The sequence below is a fragment of the Podarcis melisellensis genome (genome assembly GCF_964234715.1).
Source record: "Podarcis melisellensis genome assembly, chromosome: 1".
Taxonomy (NCBI): domain Eukaryota; kingdom Metazoa; phylum Chordata; class Lepidosauria; order Squamata; family Lacertidae; genus Podarcis; species Podarcis melisellensis.
Genome location: NC_138528.1, coordinates 39,988,353 through 40,012,257, shown reverse-complemented (window position 1 = coordinate 40,012,257; position 23,905 = coordinate 39,988,353). Strand labels below are relative to the sequence as shown.

The following is a 23,905-nucleotide window of genomic DNA, read 5'->3' as shown; positions in this document are numbered from 1 at the left end:
ATGTCAAAGCGATAAACAACTACCTGACATTCAGAAGACATCTTAAGGCAGCCCTGTTCAGGGAAGTTTTTAACATGTGATATTTTACTGTATTTTTGGTTTTTATGGAAGCTGCCCAGAGTGGCTGGGGAGGCCCAGCCAGATGGGCGGGGTATAAATAATAAATTATTATTATTATTATTATTATTATTATTATTATTATTATTACTCTCTCTGCCTAGACTTCCTTTATTCCATTGTCAGCTTCTCAAGCACAACTACTGGGAGGAAAGCTTAAACAATTGTCATAGGCTATCCCCAGTGTGTGCATGTGTCAAGACACCCATTACTGATGGGGTTTGAACTCTCTTGGTCACATAACCTTGACATTTGTAAATTAATAAATGATGATGATGATTATCATCATCATCATCATCATTTGTAAACCCTGCCCCCATCTTACTGGGTTGCCCCAGCCACTCTGGGCATCTTCCAGCATATATAAAAACATAGTAAAACATTAAACCTTTAAAAGCTTCCCTATACATCATTATTCCTGGATTTTTATGTTGCAATGATGGCAGAGAAATTAAATAATATTGGGGATAGGCAGGTAGGTATATCTGATTCAAGCCTAGTGTTAGTTAACCATTTGAGATTTGTCATCTCAAGGCAATGTTACTGCATGGGGCTTCCCTTGAAATTCAGCATGTGCAGAAAGGCAATAGTCAGAACCTCTAGTGTAGGATAAACCATCAGGATCACAGACTATTGCTCCGTTATTAAGCTGTGGCATCTCCTGGTTAATAATGCACACTGTATAATGCACAGCTGTATAAAGAAAATAAATATTTCACCTTATCATTTGTGGTACCTAAGTTTCACCAGCAAGCAAGTGAAAATGTTTTACTGTGTAGATTCCATTCATAGCAAAGTTTATTTGTCTTCCAGTAAAATAAGGCAAGCCATTTCCTCAAAAATCATCTGAAACACGTTTATATATCCATGCAAATACTGAAGACTGCTTTCTGTGTTTATTAAAACAAACAGCAAGTATCTGACATTTATTGTGAATTAGGCGGTTATTTACAAACAAAACTTAATGAAATAATTGTTCCCAGAGAACAAACATCACATCATAAGTACAATAATAGGAAAATTTTGGGGAAATGGTCCTCTTCTTTACAAGCTGCTTCATAAAGCTGTTTAATTCACGCCAGTTATTAAAATGATAATTTTTTTCAAAGCTTGCTCCAGGTCTAAAGTAAATCAAGAGCTTCCTAATGCCGTAACTTAACAAAAAACACAACTGTGTTCATGTATCTAGGATAACAAATGCTACAAATCCAGCTGCTTTTCAGCAACAAATATATTAGTAATAAACATGCAACCACTATGAGGATTTGAATCACTGATTATGCAGTGATTATATAAGCCGTATTAGGGCTTTCCACAAAGCTTCATTCATTTTCTGCAGTCTCTTTCTCTTCATCTGAAAAATGTGGAACAGACTTCTTTGCCACAACATTGTCCAGCCTTTGTCCTTGAAGATATGGATTTACACTCTGGAAAAAAAATATTTTTAATGCAATTAGAAATGGAAAAGCATTCAGGGAGATTTTAAGTGTGTTCAGTGGGGCTTACTCTTTAGTAAGTGTGTTTAGGACTGTAGCTGAATTTTTCTCCCTCAGTCTCAATTCTGTAAAATGGGGGTAATGATGACCCACCTAATAAAGTCAACTAAAATAAGTATGATTAAACACTCTGTAAGCAAAAGCATCATTCAATCAATAGTGCTATCATTTAGTTTCCCAAGTATCTGATTTGTAAGAATGAGCAAATCTTTATACAACACAGGTTTTTTTCTAAGGCCTTGTCCAAGTCACTTGGCTGAAGGAATTGAGCGTGTTTAGCCTGGAGAAGACTGTTGGCAGGAGGGACATAACAGCACTCTTCAAATAACTGAAGCTGCCACACAGAATACAGCAGAACTAGATCTAATGGACTTAAATGACTGGAGGGTAGCTTTCAGTTGAACATCAGGTAGAAACGTGATTCAAGAGCAGTTCAACAATGAATCACCCTGCGATCTTCAGATTACAGGTGGTATACACATTTAATTATTATTATTAATAAATTATAATCAATATGCAGATGACACACTACTCTGTTCCCTCTGAATCTGGGAGATGCAGTTCAGGTGCTAGACTGTGGCAGTGATGGTCAGGGAGTGGGCCAATAAACAGGCTGAATCCTGAAGACAGAGATGTGCCCCAAGTTCTCACGACTAGAAGGTGAGAAGATGGCTTCTTCTGAACAAGGTTGCACTCCCTTGGCAGGAGGACATCTGCAGCTTGGAGGTGCTCCTGGATTCAACAAGTGACCTCGGCGGCTAGGCATGTTCTTCCCCAGACCCAGCTGGTCTGCCAGTGATGGCCCCTTTGGGGCAGAAGTGACTTGGCCACTGTACTCCATGCTCTGGTAACTTCCAGACTGTATTATTGCGGTGCGATCTTCATGGGGCCACCCATAAAGATGACTCAGAAACTTCAACTGGTCTAAAATGCAGCAGCCAGATTACTGGCTGGAGTTCTATTCAGATCTCACATAACTGCTATTTTAAAACACCTGCATTGTTTGCCAGTTCATTTCTGGGCCCAGTTTAAGGTGCTCATATTACTGCTTAAGACACTAAATGGTACCTCAAAGGCTGTCTCCTTGCCTACAGACCCTCTCAGGTGTTGATATTAGCAAGTTGGCCCTGCTGGTAGAATCATAGAGTTGGAAGAGACCACAAGGGCCATCGAGTCCAACCCCCTGCCAAGCAGGAAACACCATCAGAGCACTCCTGACATATGGTTGTCAAGCCTCTGCTTAAAGACCTCCAATTCAGCCACCCTCAGTTCCTGGGGAAGGGTAATCTCTGCAGCCACTCTGTGCTACTCCCTCTTGACAGATGTGTGTCTGGCAACCTCACCATACAGTTTCAGTGAATGCTGAAGCGCACCTCTTTACCCTGAACTTTGACACCTGAGACTTTTAGGGCCCACCCTATTTTTGTGGTTGTAAGTTGCTAAAATCTGTTTTTAAGGTTGTGTTTTAAATTGCTGTAACCTGCCATGAGACCCTAGGGTAAGAAATAAATTTTATATTAATAATAATATGAAGCAGACACAAAACACTGAAATGTTTAAAAAGACAGAGGGAGTTTTCAACTGAGAGTGGTTCTTACACTTCTTCACTTGAAAGCGCATCTCTGAGAGGAGGTGCAAGGTGAAGTATACTTCCAGTTTTAATTCAAAATCAAGGGTCTTGGTTAACAAAATATTGGGACATACTGGCTTAGACTGAAGATTTTTTTTGCAAAAGTTCTATTGCTTATCACAGATATTTACTGGAAGAAAGGACGAAGTCCAAGTTTTAATATAGATGTACTAATCATCATATTTCAACAATCTTTTTTTACTTTGCATTTTTGCCTTTTTCTACACTAAGGCGCTAAAAGGAAAACAAGTTGCATTCTGAAAATTACCCTTTTCTTTCTTTTTGGTCCACCCTTCATTTTCTCAAAGAGTAAATTCTTATTCTGAAAGAAGAAGAAGAGGGGAAAAACACAAAAGTATGGATCAAATTTTGTAGCTCTTCAAGCAAGACTTTGTGCCATCTAAATATTAGCATATGAATATTTTGGAAAGCAGTTCAGGAGAGAATGCCATGTTGTTGGAAAGATAAACCACAAGAAAACATTTGAATTACTGTAGCTATTAATAAAATATTTTGCTATTCTTCTGGGACACTTAGTGTCATCAACCATTATATGAATAGGAATATATGATGATTCTAAGTTGCATGATGGTTTTAATCTGAACTGTCTCGGAGAGTGGAAAAATCGCTGAGTAGTAGACCACATGCTTTGCATGCACAACATCCCAAGTTCAATATCTGCATAAAAAAATACAAGGCACCAGTTAGGAAGGACCTCTGTTGGAAACCTGCCATCAATCAGAGCACGAAATACTATGCTAGATGCACCAATAGTCTTTTACTTGGTATAACAGGGATGGGGAACTTGGACTCCAACTCCCAACAGTCCCATCTAGTAAGGCCGGTTGTCAGGGATGATGGCAGCTGTAGGTCACCACCATCTGCAGGGCCACAAGTTCCTAGTCCCTTAGTATACAAACTGCAAGGAAGAGCAGAGCCATCAGGTTATGGGCAGAACAGTATTGTTTTTTTATGCAGCACTTGCTCCTGGTGGCTTCTGTGTGTAACACAATTTAATTCTTTTAAAGAATTCTTATCTCAACTGCTTCCCCTGCAGACTGTTAAGCACCCTCTGGGAAAAGAAATCCTAGTCACAATTCCTTCCTTGATTTAGGTAGCATCCTAATAAACATCCTTCAAAAAAATAAAACCTGTTTGGTCTAGAACGTTTTTAATAGAGTGAACCTTTTAAAAACTGTCTTGGCAGACGGAAAACTATTTTAAAAAATTAAAATTAAAAAGGCAATGACTATGACCACAGCCTGTAAAATTCCACATATTGCTATATTTCATAGATGTAGTGAGCTCAAATAAGGTCTGGAATGTCAGACACATGCTCAACAGATTTTTGTTTCAATTGGAATTATTCAGTGGTGCTGCACTAAAAAAATGTTAAAGAGAAATTAAGAGAAAACCTCTCTCTCTCTCTCTCTCTCTCTCTCTCTCTCTCTATATATATATATATATATATATATATATGATTACTGAGTAATTGCTATGTAAGCAATTGACCCAACAGTCACAATAACAACAGATGTAGTCAGTTTCATAAAACCATCACTTCTGAAATTAAACCTTGATTTCTGAGAAACAAATGCTTTAGGGCATGTCCTGTTCCTGAGACAGCTCCTGCCTCCCCTAGGGTTCTAGGGTGTATCAGGAGCCCCGCAGTGCTGGTAGAATTCAAGATATTCTGCCCACCATGTGATGGATGCAGTAGCTGATTCATCAGCTGAGATGGCTGAAATGGGATTGGAGACACAGGAACACAGCACCTAAAGAGCAACCTTATACAGTGGTACCTTCGTCCTCAAACTTAATCCATTCTGGGAGTCTGTTCGACTCCCGAAACCATTCAAAAATGAAGATCCAAAATGGATTTTGTCAGGGGACTGATTTGTAAATCCGGGGACTGTCCCCAGGAAATGGGGATGTCTGGTAACCTTACTTCATGGGCAAAAGAGAGATGAGTGCTCCTGTGGGGGGTGGGGTGGGAATGAAGCAGTCAGGTGTGAGAGGAGGAGATGCTTCCCAAACCAGAAGTGGGAATGCACTGGATGCAGAGTAAACAGGAATGTGTACACAGCCTAAGTCACTGGGGCTGCCCAAAGGGTGGACTGGCCCAAGCAAAGCAGACTCTTGGTTGATGCAGCGCTCTTGCTGAATGGCTCAGATGTGTCTGGGTTGGCAGATGAGTCTTCTTCACTTTCCAAGTGAGGTTGTCCCCTGGATTCAAAGCAGAGACCCCCATTGTGTAGAATGAGAGATAGGATCATGGCTTGTCTGGCAGCCCCTCGGCTCCTGGCATCTGTGTGACTGGGTGTTGGAGCTATGGGAGGAGGGGGCGATCAAGGCCCTGTGGAGCATCTGACCCCATTCTGCGGCTGTGACTGAGTGGTTAGAGAGTGGCTGTGTGCGATCGCTTGTGGTGTTTGTTTCAGTCCCAGGAGCTCACTTGGCTTTGCTCTCGATGTGACATTTGTTTCTAGGGATCCCGGGGGTACCTCTCCTGTTTTTATACCATTTCTGTACTTCTTGCGTGTGTTTCCCCTTCTAGGTTAAGCATGCATTGGATCTGGTGGTCATTCTGGCATTACAGCAGCTTATCTTCAGATCTGGCACAATGTAAGTATAAGGTTACTTGGCCCAAGGGCTGGCGTCTTTTGTGCCAAACATTATCTGTTTAGTATTTCTCATGTTAATTTAAAACCCAAGTTCACAAGACATTGCTTTTTGCCTGGCCTCAACTATTTCATCAGAGCTGTGCCAAAGAGACAAGGAAACAGAGATGAAATTGGCCAAGAAGAGACATTCTTGGCTACAGTTAATTTCTGCAAACTCACTTGGGGGGGGGGAAATCAATTTAACATGTAAAACAACAACAACAGAACTGTACATTATTTCCTCATGGTATCAAGTGTACTTTCCCTTAACTTATTGTTCTACCTGAATCTTCTATAAATGTTTTCCTACAATTTCTTTTTTTAAAAAAAAAAAAAAAAGGCTGGACTGTAATTAAGGCAAAAAGTCGCACTGTGAAAGAAAAGACAGACTCGGCTCAACAAATATCATATTTTGTTTTGTCTGCCTGAGAATATTTTGAAACCATAACTAATGCTTAAATATAATAAGCAGCAGAGTGCAGATAAGGTTATGAAATCTGATATATAAGAAAGACATTATCCCTGCAATAATGGTAAATTTGAAAATACAGCGCAAGTTTCCCCTAGTGGAGAGTTCAGACTTTTGATGAGACACTGAACATCTCTTGCTCCTCTTGGAACTGAACAAGAATTAAGCATATTTTACATTAGAGGATGTATGAAGCAGAAACTGTCATGCTTTATCTGGATCTCATTTGGATCTCAATTTTCTTATTTTGTTTTCAAAATCATATTAACATCATCATCATCATCATTATTTATATTTATCTCCAACCTTTCTTCCATCGTATAATGAGCTATTGCTTTATAAGAGACATGGCAATGCATTTTGCAAAACATTTTAAGTGTGTAGTATATTTTTAAAAACATATTATTTGCATGAGATGGCCAAAATTAGGCAAGTTTAACCCACTATTTCAGTGAGTGAGTTAAGCATGTGTGTCAATCTAGCCTACTGAAACCAATGGGATAATATATGGCTAGATCATGGCTTATGTTTTAGGAATGCACCTTTCAACACAACGTAGAGGTATAAAAATAAATAACTTACCAAAAAAACCCTAAGTAGAACAGGTATAAATAGTTGAATTAACTATTGAACTTGAATTAACATCTGGTTTGTTTAATGTTACAATCTTTGGTAATCAAGCACAATGTAATAAGAATTTCCAGCATGTGTTAATTTTCACATGACTGACTAAAAGTTTAGGAATCCTAAAGGTGACCAGTGCTATAAATCTAAAATTGAGTCAGCTGTAATGGAGTAGTCATTTTCTTGTGAACAAGCATTGCTAAACCAATGTACGGTATTTATCAACTGAGCATTGACAGCTTTTAGGCTGTGATGAACTAAATTGAAAGCTTTATAGCAACCTTGTAATGCAGGTTACTTTATTCTAAAGTTCTAGATGTTTTGTTAGATTCTTGATACACCAAATATATAGACAGTGCACATAACAGGGTATAGTAGATTAATGTCCTTTTGTGACAATTGCAATCGAGCTCTAAAGGTCTTTAACAATGTGTTTGACAGTCTATAGTTCTCTTATATAAAATTTGTTACAGAAACCTTTTCTTAACTAATTCAGCATTATTTGGAGATTTCCAAAGTAAACAGGATTTACGCACCCATTTTCCCATGCTTGGATAGTCATGTTCTGGATCAAAAAGATGTTGATGAAGTTGGTATTCTTTGCTGAACTGAGCTGTATCTGGTGTGTTTTCAAGGCATCCATCATCAACTGAAGAAGAAAAAAGGGGGGGGGGACCTGAGCTGCTTGACATCTTGTAAAATATATCAGCAAAACCACATCATGAACATATGCAATGAATTTTATAATAAAAGGATAGAGGATTAGGAAACAGTACTTTTCCTCTTTGGAGGCAACACTCATTTCCACCATTCCTTGGAAGAGACACAAAGTAAAATTCATTTCTTTACTGATTTCTTGCCGGGTCATATGTTTAATGTGTAAGTAAGTTCAAATATTAAATAAAAAAGGGCAGTACCAAAAATCAAAAGACGCCTCCGCTAACCCAGAAATAGTACCTCTGGTTAAGAACTTTGCTTCAGGGTGAGAACAGAAATCGTGCCGTGGTGCGGCAGTAGCAGGAGGCCCCATTAGTTAAAGTGGTGCTTCAGGTTAAGAACAGTTTCAGGTTAAGAGCAGACCTCCGGAACGAATTAAGTACGTAACCAGAGGTACCACTGTATAAGAATTGTGGGCATGGGGAAGGCCAAATAGTGTATCTGTTGGAAGATGAGCTTCTTCCAGGGCATTTATTAGCAGAAAGATGCTTAGCCTGCTCAGTAAGTCCCCAATCTGGTGATAACAGAATAAATGGTGCAAGGAGGAAGCTGCAACCCAAGATAAGAAGAGTGGTGGTAAGGGAAAACCTAGCCACTTTAAATGAATTCAAATCTCCAGGGCCTGATGAGCTACACCAAAGAGTACTACTAAAGGAGCTTGCAGGTGTAATTTCAGAGCAACCCTACAGAACAAAAAAGGCAAGTGGCCAGTCCTGGAAATGGAAGCAAGCCATAATTTACCATCTCTTATGTTTACTACTTCAGGAAAGGGATGAGGCCACAGCAGAGCAGTAGGGGCCCTAATAGTGAAAGGTTTAGGTGCCAAGATGTTTAAATTTGGACAGAACATCTTACTGTGGAAACCACTAAGAGAGGCCCATCTTTCAATATGCCAGTCCACAAACCTCACTGAGGAAATTCTCTAATAAGTTTAACATGTAATATGTTTTTTACAATCTTTACTTAGGCACAGACTGGAGTTTATATTTAAATCTCTGAAAACCGCTTTGCTTAAATGCAAGTAACATATGATTCACTAGCCAGAAAGTGTCCAAAAGAACAGTTTTACAATGACAGCAAGAGTTTCCAAAGAATGCTATCCATTTTCATATCTGGATGCATCTTAGTCAAACCAACAACATTTTGGCTGTAGTTTTAAAATTAAGGGGGAGAAGGGAAGAAATCTATTTTTGATAGACATACTACGGAAGTTATTATTTCAATCTTGACATTTTAACCACTAACAGAGTCTATTGGGCTAAACAAGATAGGAAAAAAGGAGAAGAAGAAAGGAAAAATCTAGAGAGATAAACAGAAAAATAAGAATTGAGATGTTATTTCTGGAAAAAGAAATCACACAATAGTTCTCTATTCTCAAGCATGCCACAAGAGGTTTCTGAATGTGTTTCATCCCACATAAGTACTTAAGTCACCTGGAAATATTCATTGAAAATGTCAATAATGTTGTTTCCTGTTTTCCTAGCTCTGCCTTAGACTCAGAAAGGGGAAGGAGACCAAGGCTACCATTCTATACACACAATACCTAGAAATAAGTCACATGGAACTCAGTGAGATGTACTTTTGAGTAGACATGCACAGGATTGTGCTACTGGACCACAACCCTTTGGATGCTTATCTCAGAACTGAATAAGCCTACATAGGATCAGGCAGCTTTCTTATAATGAACAATGGACACTATTTTGTGGAAGGGTCACTGCCCTAATCTTAAGCTTTCCTTACTTTAGGCACCTTTCTGGTAAGTGTGCTTAGGATTTTCTTAAGCATCCTGGAAAATGATTATGTGAATAACCCAAAATCCTGTATGACATATTTACATTATGGGGTAGCTACAATGGAATATATAATCTCATGGACTTTCCACCTTTCTGTGTGGCGAACACTGTCATCAGTATCTGAAGAAAACACTGGCCAGTTATGCAAAAGCAGATCATGGTCAAGGCGTCAATCACCTGCATGATTCCTTTTCACTTCCCCCACCCCTTCTGGTCCCTGTTCCCATTGGTGATTAGTCCCCAGTTGTCTATCCCAGGGGTGAGCAACATTTTTCAGCCGTGGGCCGGTCCGCCATCCCTCAGCCCATGTGGGGCGCCAGACTATATTTTGTGGGGGGAAATGAACAAATTCCTATGCCCCACAAATAATCCAGAGATGCATTTTAAAGAAAAGGACACATTCTACTCATGTAAAAACACACTGATTCCTGGTACGTCTGCAGGCCGCATTGAGAAGGCGATTGGGCTGCATCCGGCCCCCGGGCCCCTGGTCTATCCTACCTGTTGCCTCCCTGTTGGCAAAAATGGTCAATATTTTGAAAACCTGCACCTTGGAAGAAGAGCCAGTTGTGTAAATGAAAAAGAATTTAAATCCCACAATTATGTGCATGATTCACTCTTAGTAGAAAATGTGGATTAATGTAAAACAGGGATGGGGAATATGAGCTTTAGGGGCTGAATGCGGCCCTCCTCTTCTCTCTGTCTAACCCTTAGGATTCTGCCCAAGTCACATTCCTAGTGGCCCTGCTTCACATCCTCCTTTGAGTGTTTTTGCTGGCTGCAATGCCTCTCACGTCTCTTGCAGAATTTAACACAAAACTCTGTAGTAAGTCCATGCAACTTACCTGTCTTTCCAATTGGGCAAGGATTTGGAGGATCTGGGTATCCCTGATCTTCACTGAAATCTTTAGGTATGTTGTCACCTGTCAACTCAGCTACAATATTTGGTATATTTCCATAAGGACCAAGGTGCTGAAGTCCTTCATGGGCACCACCTAATAAAGACAGAACCATACACACCATCTGTTTGATAACATGATGATTTTACTACATTAGATTTACTAAGAAACCAAAGTCAAGACCCTGGTTTATTTCTCTAACATCAAGAGGGCTACATTAATGGTCTATATGACAGAACATGAAGCCTCCCTCTGTTTCCCTTCAATAACTTTCCACATCCATTTCTTCTTGGACAACATCTGTATTTGAAACTCAATGTGCACTTGAGGATGTACATTAACACTAGCCTCAAATACTGCATGGATTCAGGAAGAAAGACCCCAAGGGTAGCAAACTCGGAAAAGGAAAAGCAGAACTCTTAAAATATGGGCATCTGAACTCTCAGTCATTGGCCTAAGGAGGCTTCCTGAAGATGGAGAAAGTGTTCATTCATCCTAGTCAAGATCCACAGCCAGCATTTTTCCATCTGTTTTAGGATCACACCCAATCCCAGTCAGGCTTAGGTCAAATCCAACCATACATTTAAAGCACATGGCTTCCCCCAGAGAATCCTGGGAACTGTAGTTTGTTGAGGGTGCTGGGTATTGTAGGCCTGTGAGAGATAAGCTACAGTTCCCAGAATTCTTTGGGGAAAGCTATGTGCTTTAAATGGGTGGTGTGGATGTGACATTAGTGACTCACAATTTCTTCACCATCACAACGTAGCATTTTGGGGATGTCATAAGCTAGCCAATAATACTGCTCTAGGAGGACAGGGTAGATCAAGCATGGCCACAGCTGTTTTGGGACTACAATTCCCATCATCCCTGACCACTGGTCCTGTTAGCTAGGGATGATGGGAGTTGTAGTCCCAAAACAGCTGGAGGGCCAAGTTTAGCCATGCCTGGTGTAGATTAATCATACTAGGCCAACCATCTCTCCACCACCATTTTAGATCTGAAGCAGGGCCTTACTTGAAGCTATTATACTATGCAGAAAGCAGGTAGGATGGGAACAGTTTTCCCATGAATGCACTTCAGCTGCCATGGAGTGAACTATAATGGGAATAGCCTGCTAAAACCATTATTGTTCAGGCAAGCCTACCCTGACAAGCAGAGGCTGTCATATGTTTTAACCTGGTTCTAGCTTATTGTTGCTTTTAAATATTTTTGAAGATTTTAAATACTATGTTTTAACTGTTATTTACTGATAATTTTATTGCTCTATTCTTTTTGTATACTGAGGTTTTATTACAATCAAGCAATGTACAAATGTTGGGGGGGGGGATTACAATGAACCATAATGACAAGTTGCAGGCTGTCAGTGACTTGGCAGGAAGTCTTGGCTGTTTTATTTATTTATTAATCATGTAACAAACAGGATCATAAATAAGGATTTATATCTCCACGGGTAAAAACTGCTTTTTTCAAAATAGTAAAGAGATGATTAAGAACATGCAAGAATGAAGATTTTCCCTTGGAACATGGACAACACTTTGTCATGCTATAAATCTTCATGTAAATGACTCTGCAAAGCTGCAATCAAGTGCTGCGGGACAACAGCATAATGCAAGAAGACAAAGTTAAGCATATCATTTAAAATGCTATACAATGTGTAGCTTTGCAGAAATTATATATTTGGTTTAGAAATTACCTAAGTAATCACAGGAAAAGAGTCCAGATGTTTTGAGGAAAATGCTAATCATACGCAAAACATTGTTTCTGTGCATCTTTTATGTCTTTCACATGTGAACTAGTTAATGAAGGGTGTGAATAAGTATAGGCAACTGGCTAAGAAATTCCATACAAAAAATGTGCAAAGCAATATTAGTATCCTTAAAATCACAAATTTGGAATTCAGGATTCTGCACTTCCCTTCTGCATAGCCATCCAAATTTTAATTGGAGAATAGTGACTATTTGGAATTGGTTAACAGAAAACAATAGAAATATTTTGAAAATTAACTTTAGGTCTAGTTTTATTTTAATAAAAATTTACACACAAAGTACAGCAGGTTCAAGAATGCCTCAGATTTCTTTTGTCGTGTTTGTTTGACTTGCCTCTTAGCTTAGGTGATGAACGATGAATGGCAGTCCACAAAAAGCCACAAGCTGAATTAATTTGTTGAGTGTCTCATATAGCCTGTGGTCGGCTTACCTTTTTCTTGAGGTAAAGAGCTCACAGGCAGCACACACCTCAGAGTCCCTGGTGCTGGGGACAAATAACTTTAGTCCATGTGCTGACATTGAAATCAAAGAAGCATCTGACTGATCACTGTTGAAAGCAGTGGTATACTGCGCAGATCCTAATTTGGTCCAGCACGGCAGTTTTTTTCTGTTATGTTCAATTATCCAAAATTCCTACTCGTTGCATCTCTCTCTCTCTCTCCCACGTCAATATAGATTTCGTGAAAAGAACACATCTATTCATCTAAAAATAGTGGAGGTGGGCAGGTTGAAGTAATTCATGTCTTTTTGTCTTTGATGGGATAATGAGAAGCAGCCACTACTGGCACACCAGTAGTTTAATGGATCAAAGAGCAACAACAGATTATTTATTCTGGAATGGACAATCCAGCATTAACTGCCAAAGAGGGTACACTGGAGCACACAATTCAGATTTCTTCTTAGACCTTACTCCTTCTGCATCACATCACTTGCTACCTTGCAAATTCTTAATCTGGAGGGAATGAGCTTTCAAAACAGGCTTGTTAAGAAGTTAAAGTGTTCTCCAACAAGTTAGTACCCGCCCGTGAGTCTTCTTTTCACTTCAGTGTGAGAGTGGGAAACCATGTATTCCTCATTTGCTTATCTGTTTCTGTCAAAATTACCAAAGCTCCCTTTATAGCTAAAAAGTAAAGACAACCAGCCACACCCAACCTCTCTCACCACCAAGGAAATACAACAAGTGACTAGTAAGAGAACCCACACAAGTAACGCTGACACAACCCCTCACACACACTCAGTGGAATTACAGAAGCATAACCACCCCACCCCACCCCACCCCACTCGCCACTCCCCCCTTCCCTTCTTCTTCTTCTTCTTCCTCCTCCTCCTCCTCCTCCTAACTCCTCCTAATTCATAAACTCATACCTTGACCACTAATAATGAAACACATGTTGTAGATATTTTTCCACATTTATTATGCTGTTTTTGTGATATACAAATGACATGAGAAAACTTGGTATACTTATTTGTATAACATTATTCTTGTTTATAGAACCTAATAATAAAATAATAATAATAATAATAATAATAATAATAATAATAATAAATTAAAGCTTCCTTCCTGTTCTGTGACTCAAACTGTAAAGGACTCTCTGTGCCACAGACATAGAACGGTTTAACAGTCATTTCTTCTCACAGGAAACTCCACTTCTTTGGTGAAGGAAGGCTAGGGATCTCTAAGAGAAAACCTCAGAACGTTCCTCACACAACTCCCAATACAGGGGTACCTCAGGTTACATACGCTTCAGGTTACAGACACCGCTAACCCAGAAATAATTCTTCAGGTTAAGAACTTTGCTTCAGGATGAGAACAGAAATCGTGCTCTGACGGCGCAGTGGCAGCGGGAGGTCCCATTAGGTAAAATGGTGCTTCAGGTAAAGAACAGTTTCAGGTTAAGAACAGACCTCCGGAACGAATTAAGTACTTAACCTGAGGTACCACTGTATTCTTCGGGAAAACCCATGACCATTAAAACTGGTACAGTAAATCTAGTACATAGCTTTGCCAAGTGTCCTCTTTCATACCAAACCTGTCCTCTTTCACTCTTAGTCCAGAATTGCAAGGTGGCCTGTGGTTGGTGTTCCTCTTTTTCTCTCCAACCTTTTTTTTTTTAAAAAAAAAAAACTTAATTAACTGGCAAGCCAATAGCTTGCAGCTGCAGCACATAATGAATCAAAGCATCAAGTGCTCTTTGGAAATGGCACAATATCCTTTTTCAGGGATATCGTATTGAGGAAGAAATGGCTGCCCCCATAGGCTTGTCTCACTGAAAAAGGAAACGGGGGCATTTGAGGATTCAATCTGCAGTGAATAGCAGCTGTGAGCTGCTGGCTTGCCAATTAATTAAGGTTAATAAACAAGAACAAGACCGCCACCTTGCCTCATAGTAAAAATCACCATACCCCAAAAGAATTGGAATTAATTTCTTTAGTGGTCAATAGAGTGCAGTTGTTTTGTATTTTCCATATATTTTCAGTTTTGTGTTCATGGTATATTATTGTGCTTTAGCACTTCCATAAAGTATATTAAGTATATTGCTAGCTGCCTTGAGCTTCTTTTGCACATCTTATTTGTTTCTAATTACTATTTTTTATTTGTACTATAGTTGTTTCAGTGGGAAATTAATTGGCTTCCCTTCTGTAAAATTGTAACTAAATTCCTGAAATTATTTCTAAATATGCATCCTGTTTTTGTGTGCAACTTTGTCTCCTCTTTTCTTGTTCTAGTGATGTGTACATGGCAACCTCACCAATACAAATTTTTAGTGTAGATATGTTATGGAGTGGAGCAGCGAGTCTATGGGAAATGATTCCCAGTATTATATCCTTTTGGTCATTGTGCTAACAAGAGTTTTTGGCATCTGCAGCATCTCTACAATGCACAAAAACACAGGCTTTTCAAATGAATGTTAGATGCTTTGAAACCCCAAAGATGGAGATTTAATTGTTTTGTATTACATCCCTCCAAGTGTTTAGATATTCTTGTTTACCATTTAGTTGCAGAACATCCTTCAAACACCATCAAGTCAACTTCCGTACATTGTACAGACCTCTTGCACCAGAGTTCTGCCCACTATGAAAAAAAGCATCTCAGAGCCTCCAGATATAGTCTATTATTTATTGTGTGTACATAGTTAAAATGTCAAGTGCTTGCCAAAATTCCCCTGGACTACATACAAAGCAATTTTTATGCCAATACACATTATTGTTTCCTTCAGTTCAAAATTTCTCCCTAGCCTAGTTCCTTTGTTTAATCCCACAATTTTAGTGCCTTATTTTTGCACTTTTGGGTGATTTTGTAAACCTTCATAAAGTGTTTACCTAGCAAAGGACCAGGGTGGCAGAAACAAAGTACTGACTGCTATATTGCAGACAGTAATTCAAACACGCCATTAATTCTAGCATTGTTCTTTCAATGTTAGGCTTACTAGAAGCACAGCTCAAAAATCAAAATAATGCAGTATAAACATGCTGCCTTGTCAACCATGAAAGTTAATAGACCACCCTCTCAATGACGACGATAGCATCAAGGCTGCCCTCTTGATGAGACTGTTGCCTGGACAACAGTGCAAATTTATCACATAATACACACAATAGTCACCTGTGGAGGCAATACTCATACTGATCTTAGTTTACTCAATATTCTCCAGCCTCATAAGTCATGTCCATGTTATTCCTGAGCAGGTAATTCCAGCACAGTGGCAGGGAGGGGAGTGTCACATGCTCTACCCCATGTCCCTGCATGTGCTGGCAGGGTGGGGTGGAAATAAATACTGCATGCTTTCAGTTTTGAACTTTATATTTTTATTTAGGTCTATTCTTTATTTATTAGCTGTGCTGGAAATTTTAAGTTCTTCTAGTGTTATTGTTAATTCTTGGATGTTTTTTGTTGGCAGTGCAGCAGCAGAGATCATTCATTTAATACTGAAGTCAACTTGCCAAGAGAGATGATGGGTGGAGGTCTTACTGAGCAACCCAGCATAATGGCATGATGTTCACTGAGGCAGCATGTGCTCCGATTGGCTGTGTTGTTCTGCAAGAACTTTCCTCTGTAGGTTTGATGAAATGTCTCCCTGCTACGTACAAAGCCTGAACTAAGAAAGACAAAACCTCTCTGTTCCTTTCTCAAGTCCCCCCCACACCATAATTTCCTCAGTAAAGTGTTATCAATACTTTTCTAGTAGTGCTAGTAGTTTTATTTTATTTTCCTGTAAGCTGCCTTGCAAGGGTAATATGCCCTCAAAAGTGAGATAGAAATGTACTAAATAAATAGATTAGGTAAAAGTGGCAAGTCTGATTGGCACTTTCTGAGGAAAGGCTACACAACTGTTCAGCGCTGACAAACTGTCATGTGAAAGAAAACGTATGGTGCACTGCCATAATGAGACAGTTCAATTTAGCATTCCTTGCTCATGGTCCTTGGAATACAGATTGTAAGATATCTCTAAATCCCCCCCTCGTCACTGACTCACTTAGCCCTCTGAGGAACGTAAGGCTCCACCCACCATGAAATACTTGATAATGATGAACTCAGGGCAGATTAAACCTTTTGTCTCCAAATTCTGGTTTATGATAGTCTATTAAAAAAGAATTGCTCTTCTGAATACATGCTTTCATACTCCCCCACTCCCTGCTCTTTAAATAGATGGTTAAATTACACCAAGCAAGACTGCACAGCAATATGAGTAGAAAATTCAGGAAGGCTGCAGTTACTGCTATACTTAATTATTTTATTGTTCTTATAAGGAATTATAGCAGGTCTTCAAAGGAAACCCAGTCACCAGCAAATAAATTGTTGTTAAGATAAAGCTTTGATTTGTAACACTAACATCTTGGACATTATTCCATTACACACTTCCAAAATGCATTTGGCTGCTGCTTAGCTGTTAACATACAGTGCACCATCCTCTGACTAAACTGTATAAATACAGTCTTAACTGGATTCCTAGAACTTACATCCAGCACTCAACAGCCACCTAATGTCTAAGCAAGGAACAGCAAAGCATTTATCAAGGTAGCCCACTGAAACCTATTTTAATAACAACACGGTCCCTGACTGCATAATCAACAATGCAAGTCTCATGAACACATTTAGACATATTTCAGAGTCTCAGTGGTAACTAGAAAGGCAGAGTTGTACAGCAGTTGTACATTACCTTAAGTAAATGTTTAAAATGTTCTAAAATGATCTTTATTTTATGCTGTGATGTGGCTAACAGTTGAAGAGGCCTGTATAACTGAAGGAACGTCTCCACCTCCATGGCACTGAGGGCCAGTTCCGAGGACCACCTGGCAGTTCCCTCACTGGGAAAAATGAAGCTACAGGGAACCAGGAAGAGGGCCTTCTGTGTAGTGGAACCTTCCCATCAGATGTCAAACAGATAAACGACTGCACAGCTTTCTGAAGAAATCAGAAGGCAGCCCTGTATCAGGTTGTTTTAATGTCTGATGTTTTGCCATGTTTTTATTATATCGGAATCCACCCAGAAAGGTTGGGGCAATCCAGTCAGATGGGTGGGGTATAAGTATTATTATTATTATTATTATTATTATTATTATTATTATTATTCTGTGAAAGAGGGAGGGCCATTAACAGAGCACATGTATACAGATGAATTTATAGCAGCTATTATGCTCTGCATGTGTAAGTCCCAGGTTCAATATTTGAAAAGCCCAGTTAAAAGCATATCAGGTGGCAGGGCATGGAGACACATTGGAGAGCTGCTGCAAAGATATCCCAGTGGGATCGATGGACCAAGAGTCTGAGGACAGGGACAGTCTTTTTTTGTTTCTTTTTTATGACCTGTCAGCTGCTGTGAGAGGCTTTTTTGGCTGAAGAGCCAAACTTTCAAAAGCTGCACTTCAGAGCTACTCACCAAGCCAAACTTGATGGGACATTGTGTGAATGCAAATAGCAACTGTGCATGGAGAAGACCACAAGGAATGGGGGAGGAGTTAAACCCTTTCCCACTTCTGCTATGCCCCTGACTAAAATCACCCTCCACCTGTCAAACTGCTATTTGCATCTGAAGAGAAACCTGCAAACAATTTGAGGAATTGTTAGGGGGTAAAAAATTAAAGCACTGCAGTGTGTTTTATGCTGCTCACAGTTTAAAACTGGAGCACATCAGGTGTTCTGGAACCACAATGGTCCACATCTGTGCTGGTGCTTATGCATTTGACACAGATGTCATTTACTGGCGATATAATGTCATGATCCGTAACATTTCAATGCTTTATTCTATTTCACTAACTTCTATTGGTGTAGAATAAGGGTGGGGAACTCCAACTCCCATCAGCCCCAGCCAGAAGGTCAATAGGGATGACTTGTAGTACAACAACATATGGAGGACCACAGGTTCCCCACCCCTGGTGTAGAAAAATACAAGCTGTTGGGCTTTCTTCCTTAAGGAGAATGGGATTCAATTGTTAAAGCTCACATAGAAGCTGCAGGAAATGCTTCCAACATAGCAACAGCTCAATATGGTAGTCACAAACAATGCATCCCATGGAGGACTCAAATGACATGGAGAACTTCTATGCCAGTAGCTATCAGGAATTTTGCTTACTTTTTTTAAATGTCTACTTTGCCTTTCAGCAACAAATCTCCAAAGTGGCTTGCAACCATTTATTTATTCATGCAATAGAATTTATATATGCTTGATTGTTAGGGGGAAAACTCTCAAAGTGGTTTACAAAAAGAATAAAACAACAAAATTTCCAAAAACCAGTTAAAAACAGCTATTTAAACTACCCAAAAAATAATTAAAATCAACAATGATCCAAAAACAAGTTAAAATGCATATCAACATTCCACATCTCTGGGTAAGCTTGCCTAAACAAAAATTTTTTTTTTCCAGGCACCAAAACGATTATACATAATACATTCACAGCTATAAAATACTGCTACTAACAGAAGTAAAAGAAGCAAAAGAAATATACACGACAACAGAAGAAGTGAAACAAGCCAAATGCCTGGCAAAATGTAAGGGGCATGCTGGCAAGGAGACTCTCCACACAATTGACAATCCATGTCTTTAGCAGCTTTAACCTGTTATGACAGCCACGTGGAGCTGTTACTGCAAAGAAGAATTTCCAGCTGCCTCCACAAGATGGAAGCAGTGCTTGAATTGGCCCATAGCCTCAACTAGAGAGAGAAAACAATTTTTCAGAGTGTTCCTAAGCATCGTTACTCAGAAGCATGTCCCAGAGTTCAGGGGAACTCATTCTCTAATGAATGTGCTTAGGACTCTACCATTAATCAGCAACACTTGCTTCACAAATTAAATAAACCATCTAACACTAACCTGTAACTAACCTTATTTTCAGTGATAGGTTTTTTTCATTTGATATGAATCCAGAGCTAAGGAATCGCATTCAGAATGACAGTTAAGTATTGGTTTAAAAACTGAATGATTATAAAAGTTAACAGCAATAATAACTCAGAATGATAAATATTCACCTTCAATATTCTGTGGGCCTACAAGATTCATTGCTTGGTGTGCTGGGTATTCGACTCTGGGTCTAGCAATGCCCAGCTGCTCCATTACCCCATGTAGAAGTCTTTGGATATCAGCTTCAGAAACTCTGTCTGGGCTCCTGGGATTGTGACTAAAAGTCAAAGCCAGCCTAAAGGTCAGCAGAAGTATCATGCTGCAAAGCACAGTAGTAGCCATGGTGCCGTCAATCTGTATTTTGCAACCTGTGCCAAAGAAATAAATGAATGAAAATATAAAATAAGACAGAGGGCCTTCTCGGTGGTGGCGCCCACCCTGTGGAACACCCTCCCTTCAGATGTGAAGGAAATAAACAGCTATCCTATCTTTAAAAGACATCTGAAGGCAGCCCTGTTCAGGGAAGTTTTAATATGTAATGCTGTACTGTTTTTAACATTTGATTGGGAGCCACCCAGAGTGGCTGGGGAAACTCAGCCTGATGGGCGGGGTATAAATAATAAATTATTATTATTATATTATTATAAAATAACACACCTCCTTTTTCTTTTTCTTTTAAAAAGGAACTGGTCAGCTTCTGTTAGCAAATAAATATACTAGTTTCCCAAAGGCAAGGTTCCACAAACCAGTGGTGGGACCTTTTATACCAAGGTAGATTACATGTATATAGTACTGTGAGATCAGGGGTTTGAGCAGGGTAGATGAGGCCAAAATGACTGTAAATGTTCTTTCATAGGCCATGGACAGAGATATCCGTTGTTAGGAAAAATGTAGGTCATAACCAAGAAGGTAAGGAGATAATTATTATGACTGGAATGTAATATAAATTAGTAAGATTTTGGAACGCAGAAATAAAGCAAATAATCAAGCTGGGGGCCCACTTTATCTAAATTATATAATTTGGTATTCGAACGATTGATATTAATAATTATATTATAAATTGGTATTGTTATAATGAGGCTATTATTGGATTACAATTGAAAACTAATAAAAATTATTATTAAAAACAAGAAGGTAAGGAGATGGTTGGAGAAGATGATCCACTCTGATTCCCTCCTCTCTAGCTAGGGAAAGGGGGCAACCTAACTGTGAGTGGACCACAAGAGACTTAAGGGAAAAAAGCAAAAGCAAAACTAAGAAGAGACACCCAAGCTTGAACTCTATAAACCACCCAAGGTAGCCAATGTGGTACCCCACCCTCAGAATCCTGTCAGCTGCAATTCCCATTAGCCTCGGTCGGCATGGCCAATGGTCATGGATGATGGGAGTTGTAGTCCACAATATCTGGATGGCATCACTTTGACTACAATGCACTGTTAGTAGGCAGTTCCCTAAACTGGATGGATGGAAGGTTGCCTGCTCTTGATGGGACTACTCTCCCTCTGAAGGAGTAGATATGCAGCTTGGGGGTACTTCTCGATCCATTGCTGTCTCTTGAGGCTCAAATGGCCTCGGTGGTGTGGAATGCCTTCCATTAGCTTCAGCTGGAGGCCTTGCTGCGCCCCTAATCTGGGCAGGGATAGCCTAACTGCTGCCTATGCTTTGAATAACCTCTAGTTTAGATTACTACAACACATTATTCTTGAATGGTCTCTTTAAATTTGAAGGTTCATTATTGTTCCACAAGATGTGTACTTCTTTAAAGGCCAGAGCAAATAATGTGACCTAGTTTTACAGCTGTGAAGCAGTATACCAGGTGCTGTTAAGTTATGTTAATTAAGCTGTTGGGTATGGTATATAAAGAGCAGCATGTAGCTCTCTCAGTACCCTGGTGGATGGGTTATGCTTATTGATATATTGTAAAAGGAGCTTTCGTTTTTGTTATTAACACTTAGCAAAAGTTACTTTTGCGTTCCTTGTAATGTGTGGTCTCCCCAGCACGCCTTCTTCAGCACAACTAATCTGCAAATAGCCAACAATTATACACGGGGCTGAAGTTTGGAAACTTCAGCTGCTACAGAATTCAAGTCAGGTTGCTTACCAATCCTGACCTGACTGCACTGGCTGCCAATTAGTTTCTGGGCCCAATTTAAAGTGCTGGATTTGACCTATAAAGCCTTAAATGGCTCCAGACCACAATACCTCAAGGACTGCCTCTCTTAATACAGACCAAACCAGACCCTGTGAACATCTTTGGAGGCCCTTCTTTGTGTGCTTCCTCCATTAGAGGTCCAGAGGACAGAAACATAAGAATGGGCCTTTTCTATAGCAGCTACCCAAGGAGGCCCACCTGGTGGCTTTGTTACATATCTTTAGACACCAGGCAAAACCATTATTCTTCTCCCAGCCCTTTAGCTAATTAAACAATCTATGGCCTTTTAAAATGGCGGTATTGTTTTTCTTTGTTAGTATGTTATATATTTTTGTGTTTTCATATTGTAAACCAACCTCTGATCCTTGGATAAAGGGTGGTATAGAAAATTTAATAAATAATAGTAATAATAGTGGTATTAGTAATTCTGCAGTAAAGAAACTGGAATTTAGCTCCGGAGCCTTTATATTCAACTCTGCACTGCCAATTGAACAACTGCGACTAAATAATGCAAATAACTTACTGGACAAATGTTGAGTATTAAAATGATTTTTCAAGCTGTATGTTTCAAGCTGTATTTATCTTTCTATCTTTTTGTTATTACTTCAATTTGGGTCCAGAATCGTTTAGATTAGATTTGAAATCAAGCTTCAGTTCCTTTACAATTAAATTGTACAATGCTGTGCTGCACTGCCTAGTCAAGGATTTTTATTTGGAAAAGGCAAAATGGTCATGGGCTGCCAGCCTTGATTTAGAAATCAGAACATTTTCTGTAACTGATGCATTGTTTATTTTACTCAAGAAACTTGTAACCTGTCATGCTTCTACATGTAACATGTTCCCCACATGTTCCCCTCTCCCCTTTCATCCTCTGTTTATTCCAATTAGACAGGATTCTCCAAAAGGCGGAAGAGATTAAACAGACAGAACACACCAAATCACATCACCTTACCATCTTGTTTACCTTTGTAAAATATCCCAGGCACATCCTAGGCATGTTTTGTTTCCTCAGTTTAATGAAACTTGCGGCACCTGTCTACTCAGAAATAAACCCCATCAAACTCAATGGGGGGTTCACTCCCAGATAAATGGGAACACAAGAGGATTTTGTAGCCTTACACTCCCAAGTGGACATAAAATTGAAGCCTTTATTTCATTTCTTCACGTTCACGGTGCATGCTGGGAAAGCTTATTTCATACCCTGCGCAGCACATGCGGCATTATTATTATTATTATTATTATTATTATTATTATTATTCCAACACCGGAGGCCTACCTAAGCGGGAAAACAAGAGGAGTGGCCCACGAATGCCTTTTAAAGGCTATTCGTTTTGTATGCCCACCCCCCCAAGCGTTTTTTAAAATACCCTAGTTAAGGGATTTCGAGACGAATTTTTCCTCTTTTCATTATTCTCTCTCCCCCGTTACCAGAAAACAAGGGCTGGCGGGGCCGCACCCTTTGCGACCTAAATTCTCCCTATTTTAGAGGGAGGAGTAGGAAGCCCGAGACTCCACCCGAGAGCAACGCTTCCCATTCTTGCCCCCCCCCCACCTCAGCAAAGACCTCCCCCTCCTTGGGGAGAAAGGAAGCGGGAAAACCTCCCTCCCACCCCCCTCGAGCCCGTGCCCCATGCAGCCTCAGTTCTCCCGCCTCGCCGCTGCTCAGCGCTCCGGGGTATTCCTGGTCCCCCTCCGCCGCCATTCCGGTTCCCAATGGAAGGAGGCGACGCACTCACCGCTTTGGACCAGGAGAAGCCCGAGGGCCGCGCGCCTCTTTCTCCCTCTCTTGCTTCTGCGGCTCGCCGGCTGCTTCGAGCGTCACTTGCTTGGCCAGGCGAGAGCGAGGCTGCCCGCGTAGACGCACAGCGCGATGAACTATGAATCATTCAATGGGGGGGGGGGGGAGGCTCCGCCGCCGCATCCTTCTCTTCTCCCCTCGCAGGTGCAGCAGCAGGAACGGTTGCCAGGATTCCCTGAGGGAGACGCGAGCCCCGGCAGATGGGCTTTTTTTTTTTTGTCCTCCCATTTACACACGCTGCAGATAAGGCGCCTGACGCTCAAGGCTGGGAGAGAGCAGATGGTTTTGTTTGCTTTTTGGCCACTGAATCTCTCCCCTTCCACGTCCTGCAGCGAGTCCTGTCCTGGTGTTTTGATACGGGGATAACTGGGAAACACTGGCCTGCGAGCGCTGCAATTGGAGAACAGCCTTTACCAAAGGTGCCCTGGGCGTTGAAGACACTCGAAC

At 40.2% G+C, this 23,905-nt stretch overlaps 1 protein-coding gene and 1 long non-coding RNA gene across 2 annotated transcripts; one reads left to right on the top strand and one right to left on the bottom strand.

Annotated features, from left to right (window-relative positions):
* Window positions 1–897: 897 nt before the first annotated feature.
* On the bottom strand, window positions 898–23,733 carry SCG5 (secretogranin V). Its single transcript, XM_081887675.1, has 6 exons — window positions 23,397–23,733; window positions 19,637–19,876; window positions 10,355–10,504; window positions 7,536–7,648; window positions 3,512–3,565; window positions 898–1,544 (listed from the first exon to the last, which is right to left on the bottom strand). The coding sequence occupies exons 2-6, from the start codon at window positions 19,848–19,850 to the stop codon at window positions 1,440–1,442; spliced, it is 636 nt and encodes a 211-aa protein (XP_081743801.1). The 5' UTR covers window positions 19,851–19,876; window positions 23,397–23,733; the 3' UTR covers window positions 898–1,439.
* On the top strand, window positions 1,556–7,616 carry LOC309356491. Its single transcript, XR_014162820.1, has 3 exons — window positions 1,556–2,273; window positions 5,801–5,868; window positions 7,508–7,616. It is a non-coding gene; the product is annotated as an uncharacterized lncRNA (long non-coding RNA).
* Window positions 23,734–23,905: the final 172 nt, after the last annotated feature.

Coding starts and splice junctions, on each gene's coding strand:
- SCG5 (XM_081887675.1), bottom strand. CDS start 19,850: ATGGCTACTACTGTGCTTTGCAGCATGATACTTCTGCTGACCTTTAGG. Junction 10,505..19,636: donor AGGCCCACAGAATATTGAAG/GTGAATATTTAT, acceptor TGTCTTTATTAG/GTGGTGCCCATGAAGGACTT. Junction 7,649..10,354: donor TTGCCCAATTGGAAAGACAG/GTAAGTTGCATG, acceptor TTTCTTCTTCAG/TTGATGATGGATGCCTTGAA.